Source organism: Labrus mixtus, chromosome 8 (genome assembly GCF_963584025.1).
Source record: "Labrus mixtus chromosome 8, fLabMix1.1, whole genome shotgun sequence".
NCBI classification, from domain to species: Eukaryota; Metazoa; Chordata; class Actinopteri; order Labriformes; family Labridae; genus Labrus; species Labrus mixtus.
The window spans coordinates 24,135,077-24,162,802 of record NC_083619.1 but is presented as its reverse complement, the minus strand read 5'-3'; the positions used below and the strand labels follow the sequence as shown (position 1 = coordinate 24,162,802).

At 39.5% G+C, this 27,726-nt stretch overlaps 2 protein-coding genes across 5 annotated transcripts in view; both read right to left on the bottom strand.

Annotated features, from left to right (window-relative positions):
• Nucleotides 1-6,738: 6,738 nt before the first annotated feature.
• mfsd14a2 (major facilitator superfamily domain containing 14A2) lies at nucleotides 6,739-24,708 on the bottom strand. The gene is made up of 12 exons (XM_061045316.1): nucleotides 24,476-24,708; nucleotides 21,258-21,353; nucleotides 16,315-16,377; nucleotides 14,808-14,935; nucleotides 14,020-14,134; nucleotides 13,639-13,857; nucleotides 12,115-12,228; nucleotides 10,835-10,906; nucleotides 9,695-9,807; nucleotides 8,068-8,165; nucleotides 7,228-7,385; nucleotides 6,739-7,120 (listed from the first exon to the last, which is right to left on the bottom strand). The coding sequence occupies exons 1-12, from the start codon at nucleotides 24,557-24,559 to the stop codon at nucleotides 6,908-6,910; spliced, it is 1,473 nt and encodes a 490-aa protein (XP_060901299.1). The 5' UTR covers nucleotides 24,560-24,708; the 3' UTR covers nucleotides 6,739-6,907.
• A 1,418-nt stretch (nucleotides 24,709-26,126) lies between these two features.
• LOC132979467 (unconventional myosin-IXb-like) overlaps nucleotides 26,127-27,726 on the bottom strand; it is a 32,417-nt gene continuing 30,817 nt past the window's right edge. For 3 of the 4 annotated variants that reach the window (XM_061045303.1, XM_061045304.1, XM_061045305.1), the window contains one exon: nucleotides 26,127-27,294. In XM_061045303.1, coding sequence (XP_060901286.1) covers nucleotides 27,014-27,294 — 281 coding nt within the window. In that variant the 3' untranslated portion in view covers nucleotides 26,127-27,013. The remainder of the gene's footprint in view (nucleotides 27,295-27,726) is intronic. The other variant, XM_061045306.1, reaches the window with a different exon arrangement.

Genomic DNA, 27,726 nt, shown 5'->3' with positions numbered 1-27,726 from the left:
TTTTACCTGCTTTTTGTAACATAACAATAAGTAAGGTCTTTTACCTGCTTTATGTAACATAACAATAAGTAAGGTCTTTTACCTGCTGTTTGTAACATAACAATAAGTAAGGTCTTTTACCTGCTTTTTGTAACATAACAATAAGTAAGGTCTTTTACCTGCTTTTTGTAACATAACAATGAGTAAGGTCTTTTACCTGCTGTTTGTAACATAACAATAAGTAAGGTCTTTTTACCTGCTTTTTGTAACATAACAATGAGTAAGGTCTTTTACCTGCTTTTTGTAACATAACAATGAGTAAGGTCTTTTACCTGCTTTTTGTAACATAACAATAAGTAAGGTCTTTTTACCTGCTTTTTGTAACATAACAATGAGTAAGGTCTTTTACCTGCTTTTTGTAACATAACAATAAGTAAGGTCTTTTACCTGCTTTTTGTAACATAACAATAAGTAAGGTCTTTTACCTGCTGTTTGTAACATAACAATAAGTAAGGTCTTTTTACCTGCTTTTTGTAACATAACAATGAGTAAGGTCTTTTACCTGCTTTTTGTAACATAACAATGAGTAAGGTCTTTTACCTGCTTTTTGTAACATAACAATAAGTAAGGTCTTTTACCTGCTTTTTGTAACATAACAATAAGTAAGGTCTTTTACCTGCTTTTTGTAACATAACAATAAGTAAGGTCTTTTACCTGCTGTTTGTAACATAACAATAAGTAAGGTCTTTTACCTGCTGTTTGTAACATAACAATAAGTAAGGTCTTTTTACCTGCTTTTTGTAACATAACAATGAGTAAGGTATTTTACCTGCTGTTTGTAAAGTGTCTCGAGATAACACTTGTTATGAGTTGACGCTATTCAAATAAAAATTGATGGATTGATTGATTGACTTAGCCCTTGGTTCCCTCAGATTATTACTTGCCTCATTTGCGCCACCTGCTTGTTCTTTCAATTTAAGCAAATAATTTGGGTGAATTTAAGCGATTTATGTGATTTTCCGCTTTTGGTGTGAATGCATGGAGTGATTTATTCTTGCAGTTTATTTGCACGTCAATAATATTTTTCTAACCTACATCCATTCAATGTAACTCTACATTATAAGTGCCAGCCCTGACGCTGGGGGAATGAAATGAGGGGACAAAGGGCCAAATTTAGGGAAAAATCCTTGAAGGTCAATCGGGACGAGGGATTTTAGGGCCTAACTTTGATGGGGGGGAAATTTCATAGAAATGAGGGAACATAGGGTTGAAGTCGGCTTATAGAAGTTTTTTTCTTCTGTGGCTGGAAACTAGGCTGGTGAAAGTTGTGACACTTCACAAATACTGTAAATGTGCCGTTAAACAATAACAATAAGCTAAAATTAGCTAAATAGGTCAGTAGAGCTGCTTATATAGGTTATAATTCCTCAGGGCTTTAACTTTCTTTCTTACACCATCCCTTGGATTCCTGAAGCCCACATGACACAGTTTGCACACTTCGTATTGAAAAGTCAACTTAATTCTGGGGCATCTAGGGATCGGCATTTTAAAAAACTAGCCAAAAGACATTTCGACACATTGCTGACTTGCTATGGCTAACACGTTAGCTACTCAAATAGAAAAACCTCATCATCTCTCTGAAGATATTTTGTAGGTCACCTATAAAAAATAATGTTAAAACAGTAATGGTTCACTGTTGTTATTTTTTCCAGTTAGCAGCTTTCTTTGATGCTAACGTAGGCTAACAGAGGTTTTTTTTTATTCTGTTGGCTACCTGGAAATTAAGCTGTTAACCAAAACTTTAAATGTGTCTAAAGATACAAAGTTAGGTAAAAGGAGCCTGAAAAAATGGCCTAGAGCTGCTAATATGTGTAAAATTCGTTCTGGCTTCAGCTCTTAACCTTTACTAGATTTCTTTGAAAACACCTCAAGTAAAACTAGAGTTGATAGAAGATGGATTAGTTGATTAAACTTTGGCCACTTGGGTTCTGAATAACAACTCCAGGCTGATAGAAAGCCTAAAATACTGCAAGCTTAATAAGGCTAACATGCTAACAACTTATCGTCCCATAACACAACATTAGAGCATCTGAATTCACGTTTCTGGTCATTTAATGAATGAAAAAAATTAATTCATGGGAGTTTTGTTTGGTCTCCACAAACTCCTTTTACAATGATCGGTGTGCTGCTAAATGTTAAACCTTTTCTCAGCAGCTATTTGCCATTATTTCTGTATCTTTTCTCCTTCTGTAGCTAGAAATAGAGCTGACATGGGTAGTAGACCACATTTTAAATTAGCCAGAAAACAAAAAACAGTAAGCTATAAGATGATAGGAAGATCAGTAGAGCTGCTAATATGGGTTTACTTCTATACAGCTTTGTGTTTTTTTACACTGTAGACTGGATTTCTGCACATACCACAGTTTACACAGTAGTTGGTGATAATAGATGTTTAATAAGCGCTCCATTGTGCTGATGAGTTCACTGTAACTAAATCCACTTCAGTGCCCAGGGCTGCTAGAGGGCTCGTCAGGAAACAATGGGCATGGATTACGGTTAAGAGTCTTAATATTATCTCTTCTATCCCAGGTTAAGACCACATAACAGCTGCTGCTCCACTTGGACACTTTGCCTACATCATCATATCCTCCACAGACAGAAGGAGGGGAACAGTCTGCTCGGGCATGCAGAGGCGATCCTGTGAACGTGAGAGGAAATGTTCAATTACACAGACAGTGGCAGACGTGTCTACTCATCTGTTTGTGTAGGTCGACTAATCTCCCAGGAGCGCTAGTGAAAGTGATGTGAAGACACCATTAATCACGATGACAGAGAGGTTATGTGCTCGGATTTATCAGTGTTTCTTTTGTAAAGCCCTTATTTCAGCACTGACAAGTTAGAAAATTCATTTCACAAAAGAACCTGATGTTCATACAGCTGTGACATTCCCCTCTCAACGGTATTGAAGGAACCGCTTTAGATAAGGAAAATATTACTGCGTAGTTTTGTGATTATTAACGGAAACTAACAAAATACTGAAAACTAAATAATCAAAAACATCTCTGCAAACTGAAATGACAACAAACAAAAAGACTGAAACTGTATTGTGTGTCGAATAAATTACATAAAATAGAATACAATTATAGAGATAATGTGTTAAGTTTATGTCATTGCCACTGTATTTCACACATATTCAGAGTATTTAGGGTGGTTGTGTCTGTGTTTGTAATGCGTCCTTGTCTTGCATCTTGGTGGCAGAAGTCAATTTGAATACATTTGTAAAAAACGCCGAGGTTTTTAGTTTTTATTACATATTACTTTATCTGATAGTTTTGGTTCTCGCCCCTTGCAAGTGTCCCATATAACAACAAAACATAAACTAACACTATAACACTAAGTAGGTGTCTGGCAATGAGAATTCATTCAAATTGAACTCAAATTGAAAACAAAACAACAAAATAATGAAATCAGCTGAAGTATATTTACCTTGATCGCCACACTACCAAACATGTTGTGTATTAAGGATGTCTGCTTCCATGTGGCTTTAATAAAGACCGACTCGGAGAGTAAATGAGCTTTGGTCTGTGTGTTTAGTTCATACAGCGGGATTAGAGGCCAATTAAACTCTGAATTAGAAAAACAAACACACAACAAAGTTAGAGCATTAAACGAATCGTCTGGTATTAGAAACTGTAGTAAAAGCCAACAATGGACTAACTGTGATGGGATCAAATGGGACTTAGCAGCTATTACATTTCTGTTTTAAACACTAAAAGAGTTACGTGTTGGTTATTTAAAGAGAAATAAAAACTCTGTTCAATGACCTTTCCCATAAGAATCCAGCAAAACACACAGACAAAAATTAAAAAGCCAAACTCAAACGTTTCATTGTACAATAAACCTTTAATAAATAGTTTGTCATTAGTTTCCCATATTTACATAATAACCACCATTTACTTATGTTGCCATACTCATTTCTTGGCTAATTTTAGGCACACAGAGAGGGGGGTTCAGGCCACAAACCACATCGTACTAAAAACAGAAGTGGCTAGCAGGTAAGTCTTGAGAAATATTGAATAATAATTGCACCATACAACCGATTAGTTCAAGAAGTGGCCGTCTCCTCGAGCAGTACATATATACATTTGCTGTATGTACAGGTGATCTGTGTACATTTACAGTCTTGGAAGTTGTACGAGTGCACATGGGGCTGGTGCAGAATCTTTCCAATTTGAGAATGACTTGAATTTTTGGCTTAACCAATAAGTTGGTCCAATAACAACAAAAATATATTTATATGATATTCAGAGAGTAAATCAACAAACAAAAAAAAATGGCCTCCTGTATAGTAAATCCCCCTTCAAAAATAAAACTCTGACAGGTTTAGTCAAAAAGTTGAGGGTATAGTGTGGTCAACATTTACAGCTTGGAACATTCAGTCACTGTTGTCATGATGTACTGAAGAATCTGGGAAAATCTGCTTCTCAAATGTAACTAACCCGGTGAAATGCTTGTTCTAAAATGAAGACCGAGGTGGAAAAAAAAAAGAAAGACAGATGGGACATTCAATAACCTAACAATGTAGCCACAATGTTGAATAGATCACTAAAAATGATTGGATGAAGTTTAAAAAAAAAGAAGAAAAAGCTATAAAAAATAGCATTAAAACTTAAATCTTCAGCCAAAGAATTAAGACAAGAGAAGAACAAAACAAAATGATGAAAAAAAAAAATCCCTCAAGTACGCAGGCACACATACACACAAAGTATGAAAAAGCAAAATCAACATTTGGCACAAATTATACAACGCACATAATTCCTACGATAGGTGTTAATTAGCATGAAACCAACTTTAAGCTACTTCTCCCTACCGGCTCGTGTTTCGTCTTTTTTTTAAATGCACTTGAGGCATTTATGAACTGACTGTTAAAACTCGACCAGGCTCAGACGACGTGAACGAAAGGGAACACGGTGTCACTGATGCAAAGGACCTGAAATAAAACGGCTTCAACCGATCTTATCCATTTACAGCGCTGCAGCGGTTTTAACGCCTGCAGTTCACGTCCAACCAGCGCCATCTACAGGCAAGACCAACAACAAACGCTGCAGCTCTGCAAATGTACAGTTCTTCTTGATAATGTGCACATTAAGGTCTTCCATTTCTTTTTTTCCTCCAATGTGTCACATCTAAAGATTAATTCTGGGACGACTCAGTCCACAAGGGTCTCACTGATTGATCGCAACTTTATTTCTAATTAAAGACGTAATATTGAAAGGAGGGTAGCAAGGACGTAAACTGAAACTCGTATAGTAAACTTGATGATGCCATATTTCACTTTACTGCAGCTTTTTTGTAGCCCAATGTCCCGGCCTTTTTCCCCCCCCACGTCTTGCCTGTAGGGGGCGATAGACAAGACGATTCTTCCTCATTTAGAGGAAGAATACTATTGCAGCTACTTTCTCTTCCTGTAGGTGGCGCACGTTGGCATGCATAGACCTGGGTGAACTGCACCCGTCTGAGAAGACTGGTAAAGCGTGAGAATTAAGTTAGCTTAGATTTGTATGCATGTAATCTTATAAACTTTAAGGATTTTGTGAAACCATTTCATAGTTCGTATTAAATTATCACCATAGAACTCTTTATCCGACATATTATATTATATAATTAACCTTTGAATTAACTACTGCAGCAGCATGAGAGAGAACCTAATGATATCCATTCAAAGAGTCTGTATCGAGTCAGAGACCTGACCTGCTGATAGCAATGCTCGAGCTATAAATAATTGTCCGGAGGCTTGCAGAAAAGAAATCCATGGTTCTGTGAGCCTTAACCTTGATGGTGATAAAATGTCAAGAAAACAAAGCGACAGGAAGGGCATGAAAACAAAGGGAATTCAATGCGTGTAAGAGCTCCGATGGGAGCAATAGCGTAAGATTACAGAGCCTTCTCAGACCATGGTCTTCATACAGGTTACGTAATTAATATATATACATTTTTATATATATATATATTAAGTCACTTCGAGGCAACGTTTGTTTCTTGAATAAGAACTTGAAGCACAACTAGCCTTCAGTTTGAACAGAGAAAAATATACAACCCAAACTGTACTACTTATCTAGAGAATGGCAAGTAAACATTGAAAAAACGCGTTCCGCTAATAAAGTGGTCTCTCTGCACACTTCTCTCTGCGAGAAGTGTGAACAAAATGTGATCACACAAAAAGCTTCCTATATCTGGTTGACCCGTCCTAACTTTTGATTAGGCAGCGCCTCTTTAATATCGGTCTCCCTCACAGGTCTACAAGTTTGCTTTGCTTCCTCGCCGAGCACACGGGGGAAGAACTGTGTTCCCTTCTCTGAGCTGTCGTAGCAGCAGCAATATGCGTCCTGACGATTATTAGCTTGTGAGAGACCATTAAAGAGGTGTGCAACTAACGGTTTGTTACACTCCCATTGGACAAACAGGCTAAGTTGCCATTTTATTGGCTACAGAGGAATATGAAGAATCACACTGGGATTTAGTAACATTTGAGATACACCCCACTCACACTCCAAATCAAAATCACTGTTGTTCTTTTTTAACACCAGGTGGGGGTAAAGCTGTGGCACACTCCACTCTGTTACCGCTTTATGGAAACCAAAGATTGGAGTCCTGCTCAGCCAAGCCACACACACCTTTCCACTGCAGCCCCAAAACACTCAAAACGCCCTCTTCACACAGGGTCTTCAGAGTCCCCACAATACCCTGCTTTAAAAAAAAAAAAGGGCTGCTAAAGTGGGAGTGGCCACGTTTTGTGCTGTGGACACAAACACCTCTTCATGGCATTGAAGTCTGATGTTTGCCTGAGGCAATAGTGTGTCCAAAATGTGTGTATCTGTCTATGTGTGCAGGAGGTTGGAGCAAAGGTGTCTGCCCCCCTTAGCTGAGGTTATACACTGCTGTCTTCCAGCAGCGGCTCCTTGCCCTCGGCCCCGCTTCCTTGAGGGCTGTGGGAGTGACTCTGTGCCCCGTTGCTGTGCTTCTTATAGGCCCCGGGCCGCATGCCAGGCCCCGTGTGCTCCGGGATAAACAGCGCCACCAGCAGAGAGAGCAACACTGAGCATGCTCCAAACAGGAAGGGAGGACCTGGGATGATGGAACTCTGAAGAAAAGATAGTAGGAAGTATTTGTTAGAGAACAGCAAACCGTACATGGAACTACTGATTTGATTGTATAGATGATTTTGTTTATAGATTTAGTTTTGCAAACCTCATCAGTGGGGTTGGCCATGTTGGGTTTGGCACCTTTGTCGGAGCCGTCAGTGTCCGTCAGCTCCACATGGAACAGGTAAAACACAAAACCGTAAAGAGCAGGGCCCAAGCCATTACACAGGCCCCGGATCCCAGTGATCATCCCCTGGACGACACCTGAAAGCAGACAGAGAAAGAGAACACATGAGGAGAATGTCCATCAGACGCTTCATTACTGTGACTAAGAATAATGAGAACAACAGGTAGTTTCAAGCTAATTAAAAAGTTATATTTTCTTTATTTTTTTTGTATCAAAATATCGCTACTCAGCACCACCAATTACAAAATTCTATCACACATATTCAGTATAATCACCGGTGCATTTTTATAAGCCTTCTACTTGCAAGCGCATATACACTCCATGCACCGTGAAGCAGTCAGTATATAAACGTCACTCTCTCTCCTATTGGCTCGAGGTGAATTCTCTGGAGAATATCCTGCTGCGTTCTCACATCAGCTCACTCGGACTTGCTGCGGAAAAAATACTAGGGGGGCCTGGCAGGAGAAACTCTGGCTGTTTGCGTTCAAACATACAGCTCCTCCTGGAAATACCAGGAGTTTTTCTGCAAGTGTGAAAGCCCTAGTAGTCAACTGAATATTCAACTGACAAGTGGGACCAGTATTTGTTTTAATTTCCCCTTTGTTGAGTGTACCAGAGTGCATTGATTAAGGCAACGAGCTCTAAAATCAACAAACTAGTTAATGTACTGCATTCTTATCCACAAGACAAAATGAGAGTCTCGCACTTCACAAAAATAATCGTCAAAAGAAGCAAAGAGTTATTCATCACTAAACTTACCTTGTTGGTCAGGGTCTGCGTTACGGGACACAATGGCACTGATAGCAGGGAAAGTGATGCTAGACATGGCTGCAACAGCTCCGGCAGCCCACATCATCCTGCAAACAACAAAGCTCATTAGTCAAAGATACAAAACACTATTAACCTTCATTAAGCCTGCTCGATTACCTACATTAAATAACTTGATGTCATCAAACTGTAGCTATACAACAAGCTGCTGTAATGTATTTGAAGTCCAAAATGTCAAGCTCATTTAGAAGAATACAGCCAATATTTATATTTTATTTTCAAAACACTGTAAATGATGAGTTGTTTATGTCCATGATGAGTTTTGGGAGCTGTACTTGTCCTTAAAGGTAGAGAAGCTTGGTGCAATGGACACTGTCTTTATTTATTTTTTGTCTGAGATCATGAAAAAAAGGGACCTTGATATAATGCAGCCAACTTGACCTTTATCTAACTTAATTCTCAGATATTGATCACAGCGAGAGAGGAGCACCGAGGAGACGTGTTGTGAATGTTTTCTTAAGAATCAATAGATATTATAGTCCCTCTGCCTCCGGGCCAAAACAACAAGCGAGACAGGAGGAAGTGTTTATTTCACCTCGAGGGAAATGAAGCTGATAGGTTGACCCCGTTGGGAGTTTGCGTTTTTTTTTTTGGATATCATCTTCTGTCATATTTTCAGGTTTCAACTGAGTGACACTAAGTATCATTAATCATGATCAGACACTCAAAAGTTTTTTATAATTGATAATTAAATTAAATCTCAAACTGAAATTTAAAATGCAGCAAAACATCTGCTGGTTTTTATAACTGCACACTAAAATCCATTCAAGCATTTACATCAGTCAAACAATCACTTAGGTTGCAAAACGATATTGATGCCTTTGATGAAGTCAGTTATCCCACAGCAGCGTCACCAACAAGCTGGAGGCAGTGATATTGATTAAGGCTATGCTGCCCTCTGGTGGTTGGCCAGGGCATTACAACAACGGTGGACCATAACATATAACTCACTAAAAATTAAAACAGTGGATGGATGGACGGGGATTTAGCCATGACCACAAAGGGTGTTATGTAATTTACATTTTTTTATATTCTTTCTAAAGAGTTGTGTTAGAATCAGCCTGTGGGTAAGGTTCTTTGAAACCAAAATAAAGTGAAAGGAAACATTCTAGTATATTTTGAACTTCACAAACCTCTGTCATCAGTGGTAAAACATTAATCTTGAAAGGTTATATAAAGAAAAGTATAAATATGCTGTATCGTTTCATACTCAAGTTAAACATTTGCCATTTCACTGAGGTTATACGAGCCACAATAATCTGATTCACAGGCATATGACAATGTTTCTCACACTGCTGCAGGAAATGCTTAGTCATGCAAGACAAACTTCCGTCTGACGCTGAATTATATTTACTTTGAGATTACATACCTGCATCACTGTTATCTATTTGTGAAGCTTCATCATTTTAACATTAGCTGAACAGGCGGTGCCATCAGGTGCATGGGAGGTTTCAATTCTTCCATCAAGAATAAAAAAAAGTGGGAATAAAAACCCCTTTTCTTAATCTGGTGTGTGTGTGTGTGTGTTTGTGTGAAACAAGCTGTGGATGTTACTAACCAGGGCTGGGAGCCGAAGCCGTACCACGCCAGCTGGAGGATCTGGAAGCCGAGGCCGAGCAGGATTGTGTTCTTATTCCCTATTGAGCGCATCAGGATCCCCAGAACCACCGTCTGTTCAAACACAGTACAGAGGTCATACAAGACAACGGAAAATAAATTAACAGATGTTTGCTTGTTTGTCCTTTCCAAATTCTTCATGAGCAGGGACTCTGACTGAGCTAACTTATATGCAACACTATTTTGAACTTGAAACAATGATTTATTATTGTGATTAAACCAAACAACTTTAGTTTTGAGCAGCGTGAGCTTATCTCTTTTTTACTTTAGAGGCTAGGAGTAGGAATAGCAGAGTAACCTGCAATTTCCACTTGGACCATTCCCTCAGCGTCACTGTTTTGCTCTGTCCTACAGTGCCCGCCCTACCCTACTGGGATCATTTCTGGAGCACGAGCGTAGCAGAACGCAGCCATGAGCAGCTGTATACACGTTGTACTCACGGGCTCACAAGATTTAGATTTAAGATTTCAAGAAGGAATAAAGAGAAAAACCTTCAAACAACATGTTGCTTTGTCTTTCTGATGTTGATTTGCAGTTAAACTCCTTTTCCACCACTATCTGACATTATTCCAAAGTCTCTCCTTCTTCTTTTTTCCTGCTGTTGACTTCTTGTTTGTGACTTCTGTACACCTTTCCCTCATTCATGTCATAAGCGCCACCGTGAGGAGTCATGAAGTAATGACGTGGTGAGTCAAATCTGTTTACGGTGCTGTTTTTCTTGTCTCTAATTCACGTATCAATATTCAGCACCAGGATTTTAAAAAATTGCATCACACAGGTCAATATAAAGTTATAATGTTGCATCAATATTTTGTCCCACTCTACTGTGGACACACACAAAAAAAAAACAATTCTGACGGAGAGATTTGTCCTCTAAAGCTCCTCCTGATTTTTGTACCCTTTCTCTTCCCTGTTAAATGTTTTGTTCCCATTTAAAGTGTGGCTTTGAAAGCTGTCTGAGGTACACAAATTATTTCAAATGAACAACTTGGGCTTTGGGAAATCAAAAGGGTTATCTTTGAAGCCTCTATGTAACATGTCATTTTACAGCAAATGTGTGAGTGTGTGTTCTTTTAAGTACCTGAGCTAATATTGAGAGGATCCCCACCACAGCGATAAAGGCAGCCACTGTCTCTGATGAAAAACGTATGACCTGAGGGTGAGAGAGCATTAAGATAACACAGGTTAGGACAAGACCAGACGAGCAGAGACAACTATGTTCCCCAAACACAAAGTCTTCACCCAGTTGAACACAAAGAAAGAACGGGGTTCATTTGTAGCCTTTAGTAGAAAGAGGCTGTTTACTGCAGGATCTTGGAACAACAATAAGTGCTTTTCCTTCCCCCCCCCTTGTTATTCTCTGGTGTATTCAGTTCAGATGTACAGCAGGAGTAGGGCAGCTGGTGAGAGGTGCATGTAATTTATGACAATGAATGTGGAGAGAGATATAGGATACCGCGACGTCAGCAGAAAGCGGACAGGGAGGTGTGTAGAGTAATGTTAGCTCCTACACTCCTGAAATACTCTCCAGTCTTTTTTCAAAGACGGCAGGAGAGGAGCAGGACACTGTGTGCGTTTGTGTGACAAACTCGCCAGACTGGTTCTTCTAACACTGTTTACCCAAACTGTGCAGTCCTCACTTTAAGCCGCTCGGATGAGGAGATCACACCTTGTCAGGCTTTATCTCCTGAGCCATAGCTGTCACCTTAACGATTCAAGTGTTATGAGTGTTCATTTTCTTCCTACTTGTGTTTTAAAATGCATTAGCATTTTGCTGGGACTCAGTTTAAAAAGCTGCTCAGCACACATGCTGATCCCATCTCTGAGCCGTGGAGATGAGAATGTTTGGCTAGTTTACACAAGTTTCCCAGTATTGAGATAATTACCCGAGTCCCCTTAGAATTTCAGTCTCTCTTTGGCCCCACAAATGACATTATAGAATACAAAAATCACAACTAGTATCGTCCTTAATGAATCAATTTCACCAAAAAAGGGCGATGTCATTTACTAACTCTACAGTGAAAAGGGCTGTTGGTGTTTAGTGTGGATAGTAGGTACCGCTACATGTGGTTGTAAATATGCATTTAAAAAAAATAATAATAATAAAATCAGAGAGAGAGAGAGAGAGAGAGAGAGAGAGAGAGAGAGAGAGAGAGAGAGAGAGAGAGAGAGAGTGGGGAATGACATGTGGGAAAAGCCACAGGCTGGATTTGCTTTAAGGACTATAGCCTCCACACATGGGGCACGCGCACTAACCACTGCGCCACCAGCGCCCCATAAATATGGATTTTTACGTGTATGATGCAGCCATACTAGTGGCCTTTGTGTATAAACATGCAGGCAGGGAGAGCAGTGTGTTACCTGTCTGAGATAGAGGAAGAAACTGGAGTACTGTCCGGCCTCTGGGAGGTAGGAGAGAAACACTGTAATACAGATGAGGAGCACTGTGGAGTCCTGGCCCACCTTACGCAGAGACTGACAAAGAGAAGAGGAAGAAAACATTGAGCTTGTTAAACATCTGAATCGTTTGGTGAAGTTTACAGAACAAGTTAAACTTCTAGCTATAAACAGGAATATTTCACCTGTTGATGATGTCATGTAAGCAGATTGAAGCTTTGATTTGAAAATACTTAAAGCTGCAATAGGCAACACTTGCTTTATTAGTCTCTCTCTCTCTCTCTCTCGAATGTGCGCCACAATGCAGCTGCTAGTTTTTGAACCTTTTTACAGGATGTAGATTGAACAGCTGTCAGCGTTCTCCGCCCTCTTGAGTCGGACAGATATAGCCGAGTGGAGTGGAATAGACAGTTTGCAGTGACAACGGTTAGAGTGCATGTTTGGTGCATTATTGGGTGAGCGGGGCTTAGCAGCGTAATATTACACATGTTACAGCATGTATGTTTATTCTCGTTACACATTATTTTCTGTATCTATTTTATGTGTTGTTTATGGCGACATTTTAAGTTAATTTAGGTGGAGGCTTCAAACAAGCTCTTCAAGTTTTCCGCTTCTTCCAGCACTCTATATTGTCTTTTTGTTATTTCTATAAATCATTTCTGGACAGGTTGATTTTTCAGGCCCGTCTTAAAAAAATATTTAGATATCTTAAGTGCCCATATGTGTGTAAAACATTTTTGATTGCTGTTATAATTTCTTCTCCTTTTCCTACTGGTCATGTTTATTTTTTTTCAAACATGCCTTCAATCCAGCAGACGGAGAACAAAGTTACTAAGTCTGCCAAAGTTTTAGATTTGAATCAGCCTGCTGGCCACTTCCGTTAAACGTTCTGGCACAACAACTCTGTTACTAAATATAAAATGATTTTTTGATGGTTGGTATAAACAGAGATTAAGTTAACAGAATGTTTTAATGCAGACTTGTTTCGCTGCTGTGCAACAAAAGTGCACAGGATACCATGAAAACACTCTTTGGGTGTTGCTACCTAATGAAAACAAAACGTATGACCACACCCAAACCTTTAAGACTATAAGTAATGCTTGATGTTATCAGGGATGAAATATGGGCCCAAACATTTAACGAGAGAGATTTTAACGGTCTCCATAGCAGATATGCAAATGTTAGAAAAAAGGAGGGAACAAATCTGATCATATCTACATTCACACACATTCTCAGACTATCATCCAAAAGCTACAACAATGCTCTCTTTCTAAAAATGTTCCATTATAAATAATGAAATCTTGTAAAGGATCAGTGTGGTGCTGTGCAGGAGGTGATGTTTCAATACAAGAAAAGTCTTTAGATCCTTCTGAAAAATCAAAAATATAGTTGAAAAATTCTATCAACTGGCAGTTTGAAAACAAACCTGAGGATGATACTGGGTTACACCTGACTGAAAAATAAAGAATGTGTTGTCTTGTCACTCACAGCGAAGGGGTCTGCCTGCTCCCATGAGATGGGCGCTCCCCATGACGCTGGCCTCATCTTCTCGGGCAGGGACTCCGGTACGGCCACCAGAATGAAGCAGATGTCGAGCAGGGCGATGGCTGTGGCCAGGATCACCACCAAGGTGTCACCGTAAGTCACAGACAGGTACGCGCCAATGGCCGGACTGGTGACCAGGCTGGCTGCAAAGGTAGCTGATACCTGGAGGAGAGGAGAAGACTAAGTGAGTGATCATGCAGTTATCTGTTTTTAAAGTGATACAGGCTTCTCCATCAAAGGCCTCCCTGATTACATCATCATTCTGGAGGACTTCAAAGACACATTATTCCAACAGGACTTTGTTTTAGTCGACCATCTGCTTACCAAACCGTATGCTGTGCTCCTCTCATGCTCCTGCGTGATGTCTGCCACATAGGCAAAGATCACAGAGAAGGTGACGGCAAAGACGCCCGACATGGAGATGACCGCAAAGTACCACCTGAAAGAAAAAAAAAAGAAGAGTTTGGCTTAACCCTAACAACTCAAGTTACATCGTACGATTCTGAGGTTTCTCATTTTGTTTATTTTAGGGTATAATTCTATTCTTTTGTGTTTTGTTTAATTATTTTATACAGTCCGTACCTTTACTGAACTACATTTATAGATTGATTAGGCTATTTCATTGGACTACTGTCCTTATCCCACCATACAAGCACCAGGGGACAATCGGTTAAGTGACAGAATTACAGATGGTAGGTGGCAACATGCCCCCTTTCAGCTAGTTACGACTGGTCGACCGTGCTAACAAGTTACCAACCGGCGGATTGGTTGTATGTCGAACGGTGTAAAACATGGAGAACTTTACATTTCTGTACATTTCACACATACTCTACACTTTATAGACTTCTGCTATGTGATGCATTTATAATGTTTGACCTCACATACAAAGCCAGGTGCAGAGTTAATCAATACCCAACCACATTTTCTGGATGTGTTAGTCCCACTTCCAGAAATTCAAGTCATTAAGTTTTTGACATGTTTACATGAATCATAAAAGGCATTAGATGGACTTTTTCTCACTGCCTGTAAACGTACTCAGTGTTTGAGCCAGCAGAGGACAAGACTTCACAAAAAGACTGAACAGCTGCTGTGTGTGTGTGTTTTCCACTCACCATGGGCTGATCTTCATCAGAGGAATGGGTGCACACGTGAAGAAGACCGTTAGCAGCAAGAAGGACTTGCGTCCCCATACGTCTGAGAGAGCTCCGATCAGCGGAGCACTCAGAAATGATAATAGGCCCTGGAAAAGATGGAGGATGAAACGGATGATTAAGATAGATAGACGGATAGATAGATAGATACTTTATTGATCCCGAGGGAAATTCAAAGCATCCAGTCGCAGTTTACAAAGACAAACACAATATGAAACATTTAGATGTGGGATGAAGGATGAATCAGATCCTAAAGTGTGTAAGTGGTTTGTTTGATCGAGTTAACGTATTCACATGTACTACACTCTGGCAGCACAGAAAGATTTTAGACTTGCTGGGTTGAAAGATTGTGATGTACAAACCATTTATTTGATGCATGGTTTTACATGAATGTCTAAAAAAAAGCATACCAGCCACACATGGAAAACTACATACAATTGAAATTCAGCTTGTCCTCGAAAGCCAAACTGACCTCATGAGGACTGTTATCTTAAAAACTATTTGTTTAGAATTATCTCCCACTGTTTCTACTATTCTTCTGCTCGCACATTCAGTGGATATAGATGTCTGTTTGCAGCTGTACGAGTGGAAAAGTACATTTTTACCTAGAGTCTGAGAAAAAAACAAGATAGCACCCAAGGCCTGCTGGTGTGAGGTGCTTGTTCAAAATTCAGTAACAAGTGGAGATACTGATAAACAAACTCATTGCCCTTCAACACAGATGATTTATACGGTTTTTATGTTAACGTCATTTGTGTTATTACAACAGTTCTGTTTAGAGTTTCATGCTTTTAACCGATAATAATTCAACACTATAACAGCCATTATAGAAGATCTAGAATAATAACAAGCAGTCGCTCCACCTATCTTTAGAAACACTTTCGTCAGGGTCAAAAGGGCTGTCGAGGTGCACTTTAACATGAAGGTGCTTCTGTGAGTTATTCTGTGGCCACCTGGACGACTGGCTATATTTACTGGACAGCTTGCAGGTGTTAGCATGTCATTGTTTAAGAGTCGGGCAGCGTGAAAAAGAGCACACACGCTCAGCAAAAACTAAATCCACAAACAAAAGTGAGTCAAAGTTGCAGTGTTGAAGAAGAACGTTGGTTTAAGTGTAGCACTAAAAACCCAAAACAACACGGCTGCCGGCATGTTTACCTCAGTGGCTTTATGGGATGAGTCAAACAAATACATTGAATATGTCATTTATCCAGTACCAAGGACACAAACTGCAGGGTTACACATACAAACTCCTCCACGCACAAAGTTGTTTTCACAATAAATCACATATTAGAGTGGTACATTTCAAACACACAGATACTGCTTTCTATTGAGACACACTGTTAATAAAACACCAGAGATAACCTGTGAACAATCAGGCCCCACTGTTTTGTCGGTTTGCATGTGTGACTGTTATATTGCCCTCCTCAGAAATGAAATATGGCGCTCATTTGTTCTGATGTCTTACCTTGACGCCATGGATGAGCCCATTCATCAGGAATGTGTGTTGGGGGAATGTCTGGTGTAATACCTGGAGAACAAACACAGATAATACCAGATGAAACCTCATTATTCACAAAGTCGGCATCACGTCTCAAACAATCACCGACAGTTGTTGATGCACTCTGCAGAGTTAAGAGTTCAGCCAGAGAGCAAAGCAAGTGTGACGCCATTCAGACTAATAATCTACACTATGCTTGCCAAATGATGAGATGAAGAAATAAAGAAGATAAACCCTAAATTCAATCATTGGAGTCTATGGAAGAAGATTCGACACATGTTCAATGTAAGACAATTAAATATATATATATACATCTACGGTACATTAAAAACATAGGACAAAAAAAAGCCAGGTGTACTGATGAGCCATTTCATAAACATCAATAAAAAGATTGTTAGAATGTGCAATACATTGGTCAATACATTCAGCATGAAGTAGAGTCAGACTGATTAATCAGCACGCTGATAATATCAGCCGATTTTAGCATGTCCATCCAGTAACTATCAGTATCGGCTACTTTTATCTCAGATATGCGCTGATATAACTACGTTTATTCACCAGTCAATAGCATTTAATTTGAGTTTCATAGTATTACACTAGAAGAACTTTTTCACCAGCAGAGAGCGTTTACTGGATAACAACAAACATCATCACTCTCCAGAGTGTCAAACGGTGATGCACGTACATGTACTCTGCATTTGAGGGATTAACACGATAAATGTGTGTTTCTATATCTTTATTTATATCTGCAGATCGAAGAGAACGGCCAAAATATCGGTATCAGACACAAAAAAACGTCTTATCAGTCGGGCCCTAGTGTGTAGCAGGACTACTTAGTTAAAAAGCCGGTGCATGGTGAACTTCATTTTGTGGAAATCTGGGGCCAGCAGCAAAATGTTAAAATTGTTAGTTGAACAAAAAACTATCTAAAATGTTTGCCTAAAGGGCAAAAGGCATTTCAGCTTCCCACAGTCGTATATAATTACAAACATGGCGAGTAGAAACCAAAATGTGAAGCTATGTGAGCCTTAATGATACCCATCAGAGCTGTGTATCAGGCGTATCTAGTGTTTAGTATAACTGTCAACATGGTGGGGGGAGCACGGTCTACTTTGTCCACATCGTGCGTGCACTGACACGGTAATGGTGCAGGCTCACTGTAATGCATTTAATGCAGACTGCCATGTAAGGACATGACGAATACACCCAGCGTAATACAAGCCTTTATAATGGAGCGCACTACGTAGTACTACCAACATGTTACACAACAACAGGAACAGTATGAAGTGCTACATTCAACAATGCAAATAAAGTCATGAAAAAATCTAGTAAGGAAGCATCTACAGGTTTTAATGTTTAGTGAAATAAAACATTTCATTGTGAGACCTTTATTTCAGCTTCATCATCCAGCCCTAAAAGGGAAACATTAAACTGGCTCCTTCTAATCTGTAACTAGTCAAATCAGCTGTTTGGACAACCTCCTTATATGGATAATCAGGGTCAAATTCAAATTTGACATTTTAGAGTCCTGTTATCACTTCTGACATGTTACAAGTGTGTGTGTGTGTGTGTGTGTGTGTGTGTGTGGGGGGGGGGGGGGGGGGGGGGGGGGGCAAAAGATGGTGTTGACATATACCACCTTTTTTTTTTAAAGGTTTCAAGTAACCTATACTATTAAAAGTTTTGATATCATTGTTGATCCGGGTCGTTATTGATAGCACTATCAATCCTTTTCTATTAGTTGGTGGAAAGATGAGGCAAAAAACAAAATGATATATTTAACAGAACTGGTCATATTTTACATTCCAGAGAACACAAACAAATGTATCCTCCAAACAACGAGAGACTGTAGAGAGTGGGTAGAGTCGGAAATCAGGGACAGAAAGAGTGGGGAATGACATACGGGAAAGGAACCCAAGGTCAGATTTGAACCCAGGCTGTCCACTTCGAGGACTACAGCCTCCATACATTGAGCGAGTGAATTAACCCCTATGCCACTGGCGTGCCCAGACAACTGTATTGATCCAAATGTCTAACCAAAATTTGAAATGTCTTCAACTTGACGTTAAATTGAACACATCATGATGACATCGTTTTTACCTTGACCTATTAGTCATCTTGACCTCAAACACATCATTTAGTGAGCTTTCATCCTGTTGATTTCAACACAGAGTTCAACACTGGATTACTGATTTTAACTAACAGGACCTCATACAAGGTTTGGGTTGATTTTCCCACGACTGCTTTTAGTGAGGGAGGAGGAGGACGATAAAGAGGAGGAAGAGGAAGAGGAAGAAGATTTTTTCTGCAACAGCAGCAGGCAGAGTTGGCAGACTTTTAACCCAAAGACAGGCTGCACTTTGGTTTAATCAGATTCATAATGCTGATGTGCTTGTTGGCTGACAATTCATTTTATTTGAAACTTAATGAGACATCGACGTATATTTCTGCACCAGTGATATGATTTAAATGACAGGACTCTACTCCAGATATAACATTACGTTACAGGACTCAAGAGACTCGATAAGCTGAGGCAGAACCAGATTCTTAAGGAGCCAGGTTTCTACCCTCATTCCTTGTTACAGGTGAATTCATTGCTCCAACTTGACTGGATGATTTCTTTAACCTGTTAAAAACTCGGCATTAAAGTCTGATTGTTTCACAATGGTATAAACTGAAAGAATACATGTTCAACCTGAACAGAGCAGAAGGCAGACTGCAGCCACAGAGACTTGAGTGTTAAGTTCAAATCTGACATTAAGGAACTGGTTTTAAGAGCCATTTGGCATCCGGGAGTAGGGGTGTAAATCGCAGGGTAACTCATGAGAAGATATGATATGTCATCATGATACAGTGATTCTGCCAAATGTGACAATATGCAGGACAATCATATAATGATACAAAAGTGTCTGGTGAAGCAAATGGAAATCTGTAAAGGGCATCGTTTAAAAATAAAATGGATAAATCAATATTTGATCATTACAACACAAGTCAGGATAAAGACGTATTGCTGTATTGATCTTTTGTCCCATCCATGTGGGGGAGTAAAATGATCTCCTTAGTTACATCTTTGTTGCTACAACTACAGCTGTAACACATCAGTGACATCCGTCAGATGGGTTTTGAATGACCAATCATCTTACTGAGACACTGCTCTGCTATCAAACGTCATTTCAGAAAAGGAAAGTTCTCAGCGAGTGCATCCTGTTTAATTTATTCAAGCCACTTTTGGGTGAATTTACATTTATTTGAATTTAAAAGTCGAACATAGAAGAGAGAGAGAGAGAGAGAGAGAGAGAGAGGGGGGATCGAGAAAGAAGAAAGAATGCAGAAACTGATTTACATAACGAATCAGAAAAAAAAGTGTATCTTGATGAATGCTATATTTAAAAGATTTCAACCCGCCTCTCTCCAAAAAGAAAACAACCCATACAAATAGAGAATTCCTACAGTTTTTTTTAATCCTGCTTTCTTTACTAATGCTGCCATGCATATAAAAAAACCCATAGGAAAGTATTTCAGGATACTTAGGCAGACACTGTATTCCGTAAAGGCCTTATCTTTGTCCAAAAGGAAATGAAAAGGCTGATTCACATAGGTTTAAAATCGATGGGATGTTCAGTTCAAAGTCTATAACGCCAGTGTGCAGACAGTACAGAGTGCAAGTGTCACTGACATGGAGCAGGAACATGGAGCCTTTGTTTAATTCAGAGCACATGGAGCCCGACAGAGACTGAACCACAGGATCTGGATATTGTTTACGGGTATCGTTAAGCTTATGGCATGGCTAAGAAGAATAGCCCCTCGTCCTCTGGGAATCAGTTACCCAACACGCACAGACTGTGAATGCTCAGAGAGGACTGTTGCTGCTGGATACTAATGAAGCAGTGCTCATTGGGAGCAGTGAAGCAGACCCTCTCATCTTCAGGCGCCCTCTGATTAGTCCAAAATGCAAATCCTGCCTCCGCCCAGGGATCTTGACGGCAACACCCCCCCCCCCCTATCCTCCCCCCAGTAATTAACGCTTCACAGTTACACATACAACCACCTCTTCAAACAAGACACTGCTGAGAAGCATACACTGCCTAAGCCTGTCTGGTTTCCACCATGTGGCTCACAGATGTTTGCTCGTCATTTGTTTGCGATACCAGTTCCTTCAGACTGATATTCACACTGGTAGGAAAATATGTGTTTATAAAGATTAAATGGAGGGGAATACAACAAATACAGAACGTGGCTGAAAATGTAAAAAGCAACAGCCAGAAGTGGAAACTATTAATACACAATCCCTGCTGTTAAGTTCTAAAGCATCTTAATGAGTCATCTCAGCATCTTGCTAAAAAAATGTGATCTGTTTTCAAGGGAGAAGTTGTGTTTTTTAGGTCTGATGCTATCACTTTGGAATGACAAAAACTCAAATGATGTTCGAAGTTGTCTGCTGCAAATGCCAAAAGCACACTTTTCTGCCGTGCACTGAGGTGAATGTGTTGCGTTCCCCTGGCAGGCATCTGATGCCGTGGTCGACAACGCAAACCAGTGACCCCTTCATAAGCCGTTTACACAAAGAACTGGTGCGCAAACAATGCAACTGTTTGATTGCTCTTTTAGTTTAGTTTATCAGGGTCCCCCCCCTATTAGCCGCGGCTTTTCATATTTCTCAGCCCTGTTAGCACTTGGCACAACATCTGCCAACACTTACACAAAAAAAAAAGAACTGCGTCACACTGAACCTCGCTCATTTGATTAGAAATGAAATCAGCCTTGGACACTGGAGGGCCTTGTGTTGTTTCAGTCAATGGAAAAATGACACTCATTGGCTGGGTTTACACAGAAGAGAGGTGTGGGCGTTTGAATATATTACAAACCGTTATGTCTGTTTACATAACAGTGTTGTGTGTATCAGGGCTTACCGCGAGCATCGGGGTGGTAAGGAGACCCCATGCAAAGAACTCCAGGAAGATGACCACCACAGCATGGTAAACACTGGGCTCGCCGATTCCCTGAGGCTGCATGGAGAGAGAGACACACAAAGAGATAATGATGTAAATAGCTGAGGAGCTACAAAGATTTGAACACGCATCAAAGTGCCTCTTAATGGTAACACATTAACAGATCGAACCTGAAACGAGAATCTATTTTTAAGGCATGTGTGTAATGACCCAGAGACTCTACATCACCTGAGCCTGTGGGACAGTCCGCAGTGAGGTTATTACTCTTACCCAACTGTGACACATTTATAACTTGCTAATACAGTGCTGAATGTAGAATGGTGTTCAATAAGACAACAATCAACTAATATAAATACATATTAATGACCTGTTTGTTAAACTCCCTCCACATAAATATAGAAATCTACTCACAGGTCACACTCACTGGAGATAAACATAACAATGAGTAGATTTACATCCACACTCATCATTTGATTGCTGTAAATAAACAGAGGGAAATATTTGAATAAGGCATTTGCATTATTCATCGTCACTGCCTTAGGGTTACTTTCCAAGATGGCAACTAGTAAAAATCTGTATCAGTGACACAGATAGGATGCAGTTTTACTGAGAACGTGATCACTAAATATAACTACAAACTTTAATCTGATGTCAGTGGTTGTTGGCCTCTTTTCCGCCGTTTTACTGCTTCATACTTTCTTTTCTACGACTCGTGATTTGTTGTGTTGCACCGTAGATAAAATCCCCAAACAAAATGTGACTAATCTGCCTACATGCAGGGACTAATTTAAAAGCAGGCAAACACTGTGGCTCTATTAATCCAGTCATACTTACCCTAATTACAACATTTTGGAGAGGTGACAACAAGGTTAAGCTGTTTACATCATCTGTAGGATTACTTTAATTGCCCTTACTCTGATAACATATTAATTCTGTGGAGAGCAAGCAGATACAAGGTGTACCTTTTTTTACTCCAGTATGAAAGTTATGCTTGAAACTCAGAAACTTCTATAACAGTTGAACACAAACTCTGTCTCATAATTTGCTGGGTCACTCTTAATCCAAAAATACAAGCATAATGAAGAAAACACAAATAGATATTATTTAAATAAAAATACAACTGAAGCACAGTTAAATCTATACAAGAATGAATGAGGAGAGAAATGATGCTGACGTGAGCGTGGATGTGAAGCAGGTACTCTCTTAAATCGACGTGGTGCAACAAATCTGGAGAGTGAAATGTAGGCCAGCCAGAGCCACCTTAACAGAGACACAGAGTACTAGTTTACACTCTGATGTGGTTTGTCACTTCACTACATGGTGATGGTGAGAGCATCACATCACAGAAAACTTGTCGACAAATTTATATGCGACAGCGAATCTGTGGAAACATCCTCCCTTCTATGAGAAGTCAATGATCACACCACCTGCTTTGACGTAAAATGAGGAACTGTTTGTAACAGCCTCAGTCCCTATATGGATGTTGCAACTTCCTCTTTATTGTATCAATGACCTGATACGTCTATGGATTTCATATTTCGCTTTTACCAGAAGGGCATATAAGCCTATTAGATTCTCTGATTGGATGTTGAGAGGGAAGCCTTAATGGCTAAGTGGTTAGACCTTGCCACAGTAATTTCAGCAAGACAATAACAATTTTCTGAAACAAGAGTCTAATTGAAAAAAGAGCTGGATCACGTAAAGTGTATAAAATATTAAGTGACACAACTTAGTCATCGGGATCATTATAGGGGCAATACTGAGGAGAAGGATCAGTTTCTGGTTCCCTCCCTTATTATTACAAACCATTGTGTCTTCATACATATCAGGCATGTTTAACATTGCTTCCCAAACAATTACATAACCAGCACCAGTGCCTCATTGTATTTATAACAATCCGAGCCTATTCACAGTTTGCTTACAGCCTAATTAGGAGCCATCATCACTTCAACCATCGCAAGGATCCAAAACACCAGAATCCCTGATGTTTTATCTGACAATTGAATTAGATTGTTGCATCCAGTAAAGGGCATATGAGGATAAAAAATATGACTTTTTTCCACGAATAATTCCGACAGTATTCTTTACACTTATCATATATTTACCAACCACGATACACCTGGTGTCAGAGTAAATATCAGTCAAAGTTCGCACTAAAATGTTGTGTTTGCTTATGTTAAACCAACCTGAGTGTCATACTCTTTTTAAATGCTTTACCCATTTACACACCGCAACTTCTGCAAGTACTGATCTGCATCATTGCATGACTAGTTGTCGTGCATTGTCAGACAAACATTTAGCCAGGTCACACGAAAGTAGCTTAAAGCAGAGTCACAATAACCCCAATTAAACACACATGCTAGTGAGCTAAACCTAGCCAGACTATTTGCTTCCTAGTGATGATGCTCTGTCAAAACGATTTGAGTAACCGTGACACACCCTGAATGCAAAGAGTTGGTTTTATTTGGTAGTGTTTGTGAGATTAATGACTCACAAAAGGCGAGTAAAACAGTAAAGAAAAACAAAAAGCTAACGTTGACATTAGCAGGTGTTATGTCGTGAAATGCATCCCTTGAAAAAAAGAATCGCTGGCACCTCACGGAAGTGTCAGAAAACGGTATTTAATCAAATATATCTGTGATGACAAAATATGTGGAGTGCAAGCGTGATAAAATTAAATGTAATTACACTGTAGACTCGATGGAAGACGTGTTTTCGTGATAAAATTAAATGTAATTACACTGTAAACTCTGTTTTCGTAAACAGTGTTTGACTCTGAGTAAATGTAAGATTGTGTGTAAATTACTGCCGCACAGTGTTCTTTTGGTTAGAAGCAAAATTTTAGCAGTTTAGACGTTTTTTTGTGCCATATTTTGCCTTGTTCTGCGAGCACATGCAATTTTCAGCAGGTATACATTTCTCGACATAACACCGGCTGACGTGTAAACGACGGAGAGTCAGCGCAGGCCGCTTTGAGCTAAGCTAGCTGGTAGCTACATGCGCTAGTTAACCCAGCTAACGGTTAACGTTATTCTCAAAACACCGGAGACAGAAAGACATAAACAAACACCGCTTTCGACTGTCTTTATAAACACACGTGTTATAACTTCGGTTGATTGGAGCCAGGCTACCTCAACTGGAAAGCGAAGTGAACGTAGATAAATAAATATTTAACTCACACTTCCTCCATCTTTTATTATAATTTTCTTTGCCAGAAGAATGCTGCGGTTCAGCCGCTTTTTCTTCTTTTTCTCCCCCGTCATTGTTAACTTATGTCCATCCTTGGTGTCAGAGGGTCATCGTTGCACCTATCGAAAGTAAAATAATCTACTGATTCCTGTTTCTACGCTCATAACACATCTGCTACAGACAGGAAGCTAGCAGCGGGCTAAACTGATGATTTCTCTTCTCCCCCCCCACCAACCTCACTGCAACCCGTCTTCCCTGAACCACACATGTTCCCGCCCCCTTCCAATACAACGCTGCTCAGCGATTGGCTGACTAATGAAACGGCAACTCCGGGCAGCGCCGTCTGATTGGTTAACAAGACCGCCGTGCTCTTGATTCTCACATGTTTGATTTGTGGATGTCACACCGCGGGTTCGACGTACACAGCGGAAGTACCGGATAAGGAGAACGGCTGTGTTTACGGATAAAGTGTACACAATGTTCAGCTACTTCATTAGACAAAAACGGTTCACCCGTAAAGAAAATTACAATACATTAATTAAGAAAATGTATATTTTGTTCTCCCCGAATAAAAAAAAAACCTCTATAAGGTTGATTCAGATTTGTTGCGGTGTAAAATCCTTGACAGAATAGATAAACACCTTTTCTCCTAAGTGTTAATTTGCCCAATGAATAAATGTTGTTTTATTTAACTGGCATGCCTCTTTTACATGTAATTAATTAAATAAAAGTGTTGCTAGCTCGATGTTTATTATTATTTTTGCTTAATTCTGTCACCTTATCTCAAACTTTGTCATTTTTTTCTGATAATTGTCACTTCATCTCAGGATTATATTATCTTTACTTATCTTATATGTATGTGTGGAAGTATGGAGTAACGCATACAAAACCAACACAAATTCAACATCATGTTGCAGAAGAAATTTATACGAATTGTGAATCGATGCCACTATTATTATGAACCCCACTCATTCAGTGGGGTTTATTCATTTACATGCTTTAAATGTTGTGATTTAGTTGAATTGAAAAGAGCACAGATAGTCAACAACGCACAGACAAATGTTCTACCAAACTGTATTCAGAGGCTGTTCCAAATTAAAGAAAGTCAGTGTGAACTACGGGTCACTGGTGTCTTCAAAAAAAAAAGAAAGTAAGGACAAACACAAAGCAGAACTGCGTCTCTGTCGAAGGGGTTAACCTGTAAAATAATTTTGACAAAGACTTAAACAATGTTTTGTTCACTTAATACATTAAAACAAATGTTTTAAAAAAAATAGGTAGTAAACAAATATAAAGATAATACATGAGGATTAGTATTTTAAAAATGATTGCCACATATCGATTGTGCGTTGTTCTGATTCTTGCAAAATGTCTTGTGAAAAGCTGGAACTTCCGTAGTTGTTTCTCTTTCTATTGAATGACTCACGTAGTACATGGTTTTGTTTCATAGTGAAGTTAAAGACTTGCCTAACAGAACATGAGCATAACAAGGGTTGCCTAACAGCAAAGGTGGGCATGATAAGCCAGAGCCTCAGCCCCTCTTCGGCCAGTTCAAACCTTAAATGTATTTATTTGTAACCTTAACCTGCTATAAATATATGAACTCTTTATATAAATATGTTTTATTTTATTACAGCAAGAGGCATTGGAAACTGTCAGTTTATTTTAGTTGAAGGTATTCAAACTTGGAGAATGTTCACCTACATACGCATTATTCATACCCATTATAAAAGTACAGGCATGCACATCAAAAAAGAAAATCTACATGCATAGACAAAATGTTACTTGGTGAAACTGCACTGCCTTGCAATACCATATAAAAGTGACAAAGGAGAGTATTTTCAGTCGGTTTTAAAAGGCAGCATTATGAGCGTTCTCTTTACAGGTGTGTTGAATGAACGCTCAGTCACAGCAGTGATTTGTGCCACAGGAAACAGAACAACAACACAAAACATTTCAAAGGTAAAAATAAAATGCACTCAATGAAGGCACATCATACAACGCTGCTCTCTGTGATGGAGGAGTTCTCATTTTATGGTACACTTACAACTTTTGTTTTTCCCCATAAAAAGGCCAAAACCTCCCCTGAGTACCACATTGGTTCAGGCCAGAATGAAGTCCTTCTGCAAAAGAGGTGCTTGTGTCCTCAATTGCTCCTCATCGTGTTGTCCTGTTTTTCTCAATAGATGAAACAAACTCGTCACACCGCTTCACATGACTGGTACAAAACACCTTCCCATTATAAACTGTGTACTGTACAATTCTGAAATGGATTAAAATCACGTGTTTCCATAGTTTGATAAAGAAAAAAAAAAAAAAGGCAGAATAGTCCTTGATGTTGGGTCCAGATCTGCCATGAACACCCTGAAGAGACGGTCTTTACAACCTCCCATTAAATACAAACACATTCTCAAAGCACTGTTTTTGTAGCAGCATTGGTAAATCTATAAAACAAAGTTTACACTTTCTTTTTTTGTCATTCAATTTTTAACACATAATGAAAAAGTTTACAGCTTGTTGTTTCATGTTTAGGTTAGATCTTCGTCGTCATCGATGTAAGGGATCTCCAGATCGTCAGAGCTCATATTGATAGTACTGCTGGTGTCCTGCGGCCTGTCACTTGGTGAGGGATTGTCTTGGATAGGCAGGAAGGACGTGTGTCGGGTAACATCTGTTTCATTTTGTCCTGGTGTGAACTCTCTCTGGTTATCACCTGACAGAGCCATTAGACTTCTGACTCTCTGCGCCAGATCAGGAGGTTTAGGTGGGCAGTCTGGTTTTTGTGGTTTAATTCTCATGGTCACTTTTCCTGGTAACAAAAAATGACAGATTATCAAATTCTGTGCTTCTTGTACGGCGCACTGTAAACCTCAAGTCCCTTTATAGGTTAGATAACACAGCTTATTCATGGAGCAGTAAAAAAAACACTCGCTGTTTAGTTATTGGTTAGACACATCTGATTATATCATCAACTATGTGGTGACTCCTCAGGCACTAAATGTGCTTAAAAAAATCACTTGTTAAAGGATCAATCTGTAAAATATCTACTGATTTAGTCATAAAATGGCCTTACTATATCATCAGACATTAAGTGCTGGCATCTCTGACAACAACGCAGCAGCTGGTATGTCCTCCTTCTAAGTTGAGATCCAGATCCTGAATGGTCTGGATTTGTTCTGATCAGGTAATTAAGTGGTTTAAAGGCAGCCCTGTTATGTAAATGCAGTGATGATGAGTGGGG